Source organism: Phalacrocorax carbo, chromosome 4 (genome assembly GCF_963921805.1).
Source record: "Phalacrocorax carbo chromosome 4, bPhaCar2.1, whole genome shotgun sequence".
NCBI lineage: Eukaryota > Metazoa > Chordata > Aves > Suliformes > Phalacrocoracidae > Phalacrocorax > Phalacrocorax carbo.
Genome location: NC_087516.1, coordinates 31256564 through 31265932, shown reverse-complemented (window position 1 = coordinate 31265932; position 9369 = coordinate 31256564). Strand labels below are relative to the sequence as shown.

General features: G+C 41.6%; 1 protein-coding gene across 1 annotated transcript; it reads left to right on the top strand.

The window, feature by feature from the left end:
- The first annotated feature begins 1317 nt into the window (after positions 1 to 1317).
- PDCL2 (phosducin like 2) lies at positions 1318 to 7384 on the top strand. Its single transcript, XM_064450811.1, is given in 6 exon segments — positions 1318 to 1550; positions 2753 to 2803; positions 2805 to 2894; positions 6680 to 6790; positions 6792 to 6886; positions 7227 to 7384. Coding segments are annotated over 6 exon segments (738 nt in total).
- The last annotated feature ends 1985 nt before the right edge of the window (positions 7385 to 9369 follow it).

Here is a 9369-nt window from a genome sequence, read left to right as displayed (position 1 = left end):
GCTTTAAGGTTAATATGTTTCATTGGCTGAAAAAAAATTGAGAATTTCAATTTCCTTAACAAAAGGAAACTGAACAAGTTGCATAGTTTGAAGAACTATGTTGACTTTAATTCAGCTGAAATACAATGGTATCTTTTTTTTTATCTCTTAAGAACACAGTATGATTCTCATTCAGAAGAAGACTTAACCTCATTATTTACATTCTTCCAGAATTAGGATTCTCTTGAAAACAAAACTGGTTTTCATATAGATGTAAAGAAACTCAACTCAAAAGAACAAGTTAGCCTTGCAATCTTCCTAGCTTCTCTCTCTGAGTTTGTTTTCACACCAGGGTTGTGTTAAAATATGATGTTGAGGTTGTAATTGTATTGAAGGTAACTAATCATTCAGTGTAGAAGCAGATTATTGTTTTAACATAGTATTGGCTAGTCATGGTTTGAACTGACCTCAGCATTACTACTGCTTCTGCAAGCTTGGATGAGCAGCTGAACTTCAGAAGGTAGCTGGGAAAATGGATGGCCTCAGAGGTGGAAACCAGCTTTTCCTCTTCTTACCCACTTGTTTTTATTCTAGTCTGTTGTGTCTCCAGTCAAACTGGTACAATTATTTGTGAACTGAGGATCCAGTTATATATGACCCCTGCTCAGAACTAATTTGTGGCCTGCTGCCACAAAACACTTGTTGCATTGTATTGTATTAAATTAGATTATTTGCTTAAGTTTTTCCCACGACTGCCTTACAATGTCACCTTCCACACTAGGAGGCCTAGCAGGCAGTGGGATGAGCAAGCCATGGCTGAAGGGCAAGGCAGGGAAGCAGGGCTGCCTCCTCCAGTCACACCCATCACCAAACCACAGCCTAAATTGGCCCAGACTGAAAGTGCCCCATGTTTGATGTTTTGTTTGTTTGAATTTTGTTTACTTTTATCAGTTTTCTGTTCAGCCACCTCGCTGCCTGCCCACCTCATGCCACCATTCAAACTGGAGAGGGCAGGGTGGCCCTGCCCCGACAGCTGCCACCATCGTGCCACCATTGGGTCAGATTAGTGGCCTCCATGAGGAGAGGCAGTTCCCTGGGGGAAGCCATGCAGGTGGGTGCAGAGGGTCACCCCAGCCTGAGCTGTCCTGCTGGGGCAGCAGCTGAAACCAAGGGCAATGAGGAAGTTGGGGCACCAAGGAAATGCGGGATGCTGCAGGAGGGCAGCTGTTGGGGCCAAGAGGAGTGCCGGGTGCTGTGAGAGCCATGTCGTGGTGAGGCCAGCGGGGCAGAGAGAGAAGGACAAGGTGGCAGGGAGGGCGAGGGCAAAGCTCCAGTGGCATGGCCAAGCCACTGCTTGGCCGCAGGGCGTCGCAGGGCCCCGCAGGGCAGGGAGGGCCAGTGTTGCTGCCCCACGCCTGCGCAGCTTGCCCAGCCCCTGCAGGGGTCCCGAGAAATGGCAGATGGGAGGGCAGTTCCCACTCAGAAGGGTACGACATCATAGGAGTAACTGAAACATGGTGGTACACCTCAAAACGACTGGGGGATCGCAATGGACGGTTACAAACCCTTCCGTAAAGACAGGCAAGGTAGAAAAGGTGGAGGAGTTGCACTCTACATCAAGGAACACCTTGAATGTATCAAAGTCAACTATGGTGATTGCGACTGCTCTATCGAATGCCCCTGGGTTAAAGTCAAAGGGGTCATCTCCAAGCAGGACTCTGCTCTTCCTAGAAAGGTTGGACTAGATGATCCCTGAGGTCCCTTCCAACCTGTGTGGTTCTGTGATTCTGTGATTTTTCTTACAATACCATGCAGAGTCAGTATGTTTTATGAATTCAGGTTCAGAAAACTCTGGCAGCTTGCATGGAGACTTAGTAATTTTAGCTATACTGGATGTTCACATGTATATTCTTGTAGGTATTTTACGAAGTATTCTGTTGAGTTCTGCAGAACTTCATACTGTAACTAATAAAAATGAGACAGGCAGTGGAATAAAAATGCTAATATGATCAAAACATTTCCTCTGTCTAGCTTCTACCTGTACTTACTGCTTTTGCATTGTTAAAATGGCTAAAATAATTCTAGTGCTAACACTGTGTATCTAGTGCTGTATTCTCACAGGAAGATAATAATTCACACAATTGTGTGGAAATTGTTAACCTAAATTATCCTGCATTGTTGCTAGAGTATAATAACTTCACATATATTTTTTTTATTTTTTTATTTTTTTAAAAAAGCCATTTCTAGAGTGGCTTTCAGTTAGTAAAATTAATAGCTGCTTTTATTTCAACAAATCTCAGTGAGGCATTTTCCTTTTCTACCTTGCAAGTACTTTTACAGCTGAAGACTGCCACCTACTGTTTTTACATTCCAATTTTCATTAATTATTTTAAAATTGTCTTGTAAATGTAGTAGAACTGGTAGTTCTTCCTCAAACTAGTCTCATTTTCAGAATCAGAAAAACAATTAGCACCTGCTTTAATTTTTGCTTGCTTTTCCTCAAATGATAAACCCTTGTGCAACATGTTTTTCACTCAAGCTTCCCAAATCCGATACTGAGGAACATAAAACTAAGAAAATATACTTTAATGTTACCTTATTGACTAAAGATTATCATAGAAGCCTTTCCAGCTCTGAAATTACATTAGAAGACCTTGAGCTAAAGGGTTACTCAAAGCATTTTTAAAAGTAATTGAGAGAAAGGCACTAGATATGATTTAAAATAAATTTTAAATATTCAAAATGCTTATTTTTATTATTACTTTTTAATTAGGCAGCAACGCTTGCAAGAATGGAAATATCTTCAGCAGATGTAAAATATTGGGGCTAAGAGAAATTTGTGGAGAGCAGTATATAATGGAAGTTACAAATGCTCCAGAGGATATTTGGGTTATAATTAATCTTTATCGGCCAAGGCAATTACTTTCTTGTTTAAGATGTTGAATACTTCAATACAGAGATTTGAACTGGTAATTAAGAAGCAATACAATAGACTAATGAAACAGCAGTTGTTTGGGGGCAATGGAATCATAGAGCATGGGACCTCCTTGGTTCGTTAAGTCACTTTGTGACAGTTAATCACTTTTTTGTTCCATTATATGACAGGTTTCTTTTGCTGTGTTTGCTTATCACCACGTACTGAACCTCACTGAGATTTCTGAATTTCACTGAGAAAGTGGTGTCCACTCTCTATGCTAAGAGAAGTTTGTTTGCAGGTTCTTTTCTCAGCAGGAGTGCTCTAACAGGATTTTTTAACCTTTATTTTCCCCTTTGACTCGAACAAATCAAAAGCCCAATAGGAAAACTCTCAGTTATGAAAACTGAGGAAAGCTAGCGACTTTGTTAGTTTATCAGTTCCACAATAAATTCTCTAATGGTAGCAAAAGCTGTGACAGGATCCAGCAGAAATGTCAAAGGACTCCCATGATTAGTTCGGCGTATGTTAGCAACTCTATTAGATGTTTTTCAAAAGCACTGAGAATTAGTATGGAATGTTCAATGCATTTTTTTAGATTCAGACCAGCTTTCTCTTTTCCTTCTTTTTAAGCCTGTTGGGAGGAGGAATCATCTTTGATTCTTCCCATTTGTCAGGAATTGAGTATTATTTCCAGGAGCAATAGGAATTGGTCAATCAGATTACACATTATGGTCTAGATAGGTGGTCTGTGCAGTGGGTGGGCAATTGGCTGACAGGCAGCACCCAGAGGCTGGTGGTAAACAGCCTCTTTTCAAACTGGCAACCTGTCACAAGTGGAGTCCCCCAGGGATCGATCTTGGGCCTAAGGCTGTTTAATATCTTCATAAGTGATCGGGATAATGGGATCAAGTGTAGCCTGATGAAGTTTGCCGATACCAAACTGAGTGGGGAAGCAGACACTCCAGAAGGGAGAGCTGCTCTGCAGGAAGATCTGGATAGGCTGGAAGAGTGGGCCAGCAAGAACCTTATGAAGTTCAACAAGGACAAGTGTAAGGTCTTGCACCTGGGAAAACATAACCCAGGAGTGCAGCACAGGCTGGGATCCACCTGGCTGGAGAGCAGCTCTGTAGAAAGGGACCTGGGGGTCCTGGTGGACAGAAAGCTCAGCATGAGTGAACAGTGTGCTGCTGCGGCCAAGAAGGTCAACAGGATGCTGGGTTGCATCAAAAAGGGCATCATCAGCAGAGATAAAGAGGTCATCATCCCACTCTGCTCAGCGCTTGTCAGGCCACACCTGGAGTACTGTGCACAGTTCTGGTCCCCGCTATGAAAATAAGATGTGGACAGGCCGGAGAGGGCCACAAAGATGGTCAAAGGACAGGGAAGACTGCCACGTGAGGAAAGGCTAGGTAGAGCTGGGTTTGTTCAGCCTTGAGAAAAGGAGGCTTAGGGGAGACCTTATCACCAGGTTCTGGTATGTAAATATTGGCTACAAAGAAGATGGAGACTCCTTTTTTACAAGGAGTCATATGGGAGCAGCAAGGTGTAACAGGTACAAGCTACTCCTGGTGAGATTCTGACTGGACACAAGAGGAAAATTTTTCATAATGAGAACAATCAGCCAGCGGAAAAATCATAGAATCGTAGAATCATTAAGGTTGGGAAAGACCTCTAGGATCATCAAGTCCAACCATCAACCCAACACCACCGTGCCTCCTAAATCATGCCCTGAAGTGCCACATCTATATATTTTTTAAACACCTCCAGGGATGGTGACTCCACCACTTCTCTGGGCAGCCTGTTCCAATGCCTGACCACTCTCTCAGTAAAGAAATTTTTCCTAATATCCAATCTAAACCTCCGCTGGTGCAGCTTGAGGCCATTTCCTCTTGTCGTATCACTAGTAATTGGGAGAAGAGACCAACACCCACCTCACTACAACCTCCTTTCAGGCAGTTGTAGAGAACGATATGGTCTCCTGTCAGCCTCTTCTTCTCCAGGCTAAACAACCCCAGTTCCCTCAACATCTCCTCATAAGACTTGCTCTCTAGGCCCTTCACCAGCTTCATTTCCCTTCTCTGGACACACTCCAGCAACTCAATGTCTTTCTTGTACTGAGGGGCCCAAAACTGAACACAATATTCAAGGTGCAGCCTCACCAGTGCCAAGCACAGGGGCACAATCATTTCCTTACACTGGACACTTTTAATAATCGGCTGGACCATCTTGTCTAGACCATGTTTTTGCCAAGAAAGGTTGGACCAGATGATCCTTGAAGTCCCTTCCTTCCAACCTGGTGTTCTATGATATGAAATTGTTCAAATTACGATAATTTAAATGTACTTATCTGAAGAAAGAAAATAGCAGCTTTTCATACTTTTCATTGTTTTTGTGTACTGGAGAACAAATTCTGTACTTTATCACTGCATAAATACGAGTCTAGGAGGAAACTCAAAGTTCCTTAGCACAATGAATACGAGACCTCCAAAGCCTCTCCCGGCTCCGAACAAAGCTGCCGCACCTGCCTTTGGCCACGAGAGGGTGCTGCTGGAAGCCGTTGCAGGCCCTAAATCAGCCGCTCTAACTTCAGCCCCTGTGCTGGTTTGGCCTGGGGCAGAGTTAATATTCTTCGCAGTAGCTAGGATGGGGCTGTGGTTTGGATTTGTGCTGATAACACAGGGATGTTTTCGTTACTGCTGAGCAGGGCTTAGACAGAGTCAGGGCCTTTTCTGCTCTTCCAACCACCCCGCCAGTGAGTGGGCTGGGTGGTGCACAAGAAGCTGGGAGGGGACACAGCTGGGACAGCTGACCCCAACTCACCAAAGGGATTTCCCACACCATACATCATGCTTAGCATATAAAGCTGGGGGAAGTAGGAGGTGATGGCATTTTTTCTTCCCAGGTAACCGTTACATGTGTGATGGAGCCCTGCTTTCCTGGAGATGGCTGAACACCTGCCTGGCAAAGGCGAAGTTTGAATGAATTCCTTGGTTTGTTTTGCTTGTGTGTGTGGCTTTCACTTTAGTTGTTAAACTGTCTTTATCTCAACCCACGAGTTTTCTCACTTTTACTCATCGGATTCTCTCCCCCATCCCACAAGGGAGGAGTGAGCGACAGGCTGGGTGGTGCTTAGTGGCTGGAGGTTAAACCACAACAGTCAGTCACAACAAAGATTCTAATTTCTAAAAGGTTTACAGGCTGAAGGGGAACAAAAACCCGCACTGCTTTGTTCTTCTTTTTTTAACTGAGGTTTATATGGTGATTGCATGGCAAATAGGAGCTATGGAAGTAATGAATAGGCCTATGGTGGTAATATGACAATACAATGGTTTCCCCAACATTACTTCAATTTTACTGAAAGAACAAAGAAGTAATGAAGTGTTAAACTGAAAGCCAGTAGAAATTAAAGTAAAACTTATATTAGAGATTTAAAAAAAAAATCTCATTTAAACTCTACAATAAATGCACAATATGAGGTTTAAAAACTTAGTGGAGAACAAAATTGAGGCACAACGCTTGAAGCCTCTGGTAGCTTTACTGACATACTTTATAAAGCCTATTATGTATGCACTGAGCATTTTTATTTGGACAGCTCTTTAGCTTCTTCTAAGATCATTGTGATTTAAATAAAATTTGTGGTGCAATTCTTAAAACAAATTGAAGTAGAAGCAGACCATAGGGAAAGGTACATTTATTCTTCAAAGGCTTTATTTTTAATAACTTCAGTTATTTTACAAACCATTTGCACCAGAATTGTCATCATACTTTCTCACTCTTTCCTAGCATCCCAATGTGTTTACTGGTTAACGCACATCTCAGCCTGCTAGCCAGAAAGTTTCCAGAAGTCAAGTTTCTCAAAAATATTGTAAACAGCTGCATTTGGAATTACTATGACATATCTACCCACAATACTTGTGTATAAAACCTGTGAAATAAAACACAGGTTCATTGGAGCGGCTAACTGTGGGGGAATAGACCTTAAAGTAGAGGGTATGAGAAAAAATTTTAAATAATTCACGCTACAGATTTTTTGTTTGTAATAATTAAAGATCACTGCTTAAAGGTGGAAAAAGGTTTTGAATATTTTTGTAGGAAAAAAGTCTACAAAAAGAAAAGAGTTTATGTAATTCTGTGGTAAGAATATTGGATAAGCATGGATATTTTGCAATTTCGCGGTTAGCTATTTTACTGAGATAAAGTTGGGTTGTCGCAAGAATGGCTCCATTTTTTGTTGTTGTTGAGATGGAGCTTGGTCTTTAACAAAAGTCCTTTTCCTCTTAAGTGAGAATTTATTGCAATTAATAGAATAAATTGTCATTTGTTTTTACAGAACTTGAATGGAAACTAGCATAAATTGGAGCAATAAAAACTGACTTAGAAGAAAACCCCCAGAAGGACATGATGGTGACACTGTCAGGACGAAATATTTCTGCTCATAAAGACACCATTACAAAAAGCAGTGATGTGGTGAAACCACTTATTACTTGAGAAAATTTTAATGCAGGTCATCTGTTCTGACAAATTAGCTCAAATACAGTTTTACTCCTTTGGGAAGTCTGAAACAAAAAAAAAAGCTTTTTTCACTTGTATTGTTTTTTTGTTTTGATTTGTTGAAGAAAATGATGTAGTAAATGAACGCCATGGTTACCTCTGGATACACACAGATGGCTGTCATTGACACCAGGAGTCTGGATTCTCCGTTTCATACAAACTCTGCTTACATGCAATGGTAAGGGGAGGGTATTACCCAGTGGGCTCTAACCTGTACTTACTTCTTCCTTTTATCCAGCATGGGTGCAAGACACTCCAGTTCTCAGTGAAACAACTGCAGTGAACTCTGCTCTGCGAAGGGCCTTCTCAGTTCCCCCCCCACACCCCCCCGAAAAGCTGACCCAAAGAAAATTATGTGATTACCAAAATAAAGTCAGAATTTGGCCCTGAATCCATCGACTAATAGTTCTGTTTGTTTGACAGATGCCCAAGAATCTTCTCCAACAAAGATAATCTTACTACTATTTTAAAATACTGACAGTTGGATCAGTTGTTCCTTCCCAACAAAAATAAGTATATCCTTAACAAAATAGTTTACAGTACAACTGTAGAAAAGCAAAACTACATGAGTGAATGAAAAGCCCATGCTCCTGATTCAGCATTATTATTTATTGAGAGTGAATCAAATTACATAGTATTAATGTTATTTTTCCAGTCACTCATCATAAAAAAAATCTAATTTCAGTGTGCTAATGAAGATTTAGTTACACACAGCTGTCACAGTTTATAGCATCAGGCTGCAGAAAGAAAAATAAACCAGAAACCATTCACTTAACACTTGGCACACAGATACCTAAGAACAAGAAAATTAACATTAGCCCTTTTTTTCCACCCGGTAGGATACAGCAGTGCTATTACTAGACACCTACTGGCAGACACCACTTCTACAAACTTTTAGTTTGCAGGTTCAAAGAGGTAACTAGCAGATGCATTTCAGAGATAATGGCTTATCTGTCACTATCTGACGCTTCAAACTCAAGAGCTAACTAGTAGTTTTAAATGTAAATGGGTCATCAGTGACTTCAGATATGATTCCAGTCAGGTCAGGCAAATATCAGTCTTGGCTGATATAAAAGGAGCACTACCAACCGCTTCCGCTCAGCAGTGAGCCTCCCTCCCGCTACTGTGGCTGCCATGAGGTACACCAGCACAATACACAACTGTACAAGGGAACAGCTGTCCCACTGGAAGCTGTCACTGTACAGCTGTCACGTTGGGAGTAATCGGAATATGTTGCTAGATATGACACGAAAGCGCCAAACCTCACCTTTGGTGACCCTTACCTATGTCGAAGGGCAGTGACCGTGCAATCATGATTACAGGCATGAGATGTGACAAAGCAGCAGCAAAATCCAAGGGAATCTGCAGGTTAGAAGCAGATGTTTCTGGTTCTTGGTCTGTTACACCGTTTGTAGCAAAAGGGCCTAGGAATGAATGTTAGCCAACCTTGCCTTACAAGGACTACGTAGATCGTGGCAGGCTTTCAAGTCAGCATCTTTGTTAAATCCACTGATTTTAGTATTCTGGAGTGATGTGAAACTCACTTTCAAAATCAGCTTCCTCAAACAGATCCTCTTTTGAATATGCCAGTCAGGACCAAAAAGGAACATTGTGAGCAGATGACTATTCTATGGCTCTGACGTACATCATGCACAAGATGGCGACGACAGTTCTGTAGGAAACATGGCTATAGCTAATGGAACTGCACTGAAAATTTCTGCATTTCTGGCCCAACCTAGTCCCATCGTTCAATAATTAACAAAAGATTCACTGCTCAGAATTTGGCAATGTCTGAAAATGATGTCGGCTCTCATGTAACCTTTGTGAGTGAAACAAAGCTATTGTTACACACCAGAGCAAACTCACATTGACAATAAGATCCAGAAGTATATCTAGGTGGAGAATAGTTTTATAAAACCACC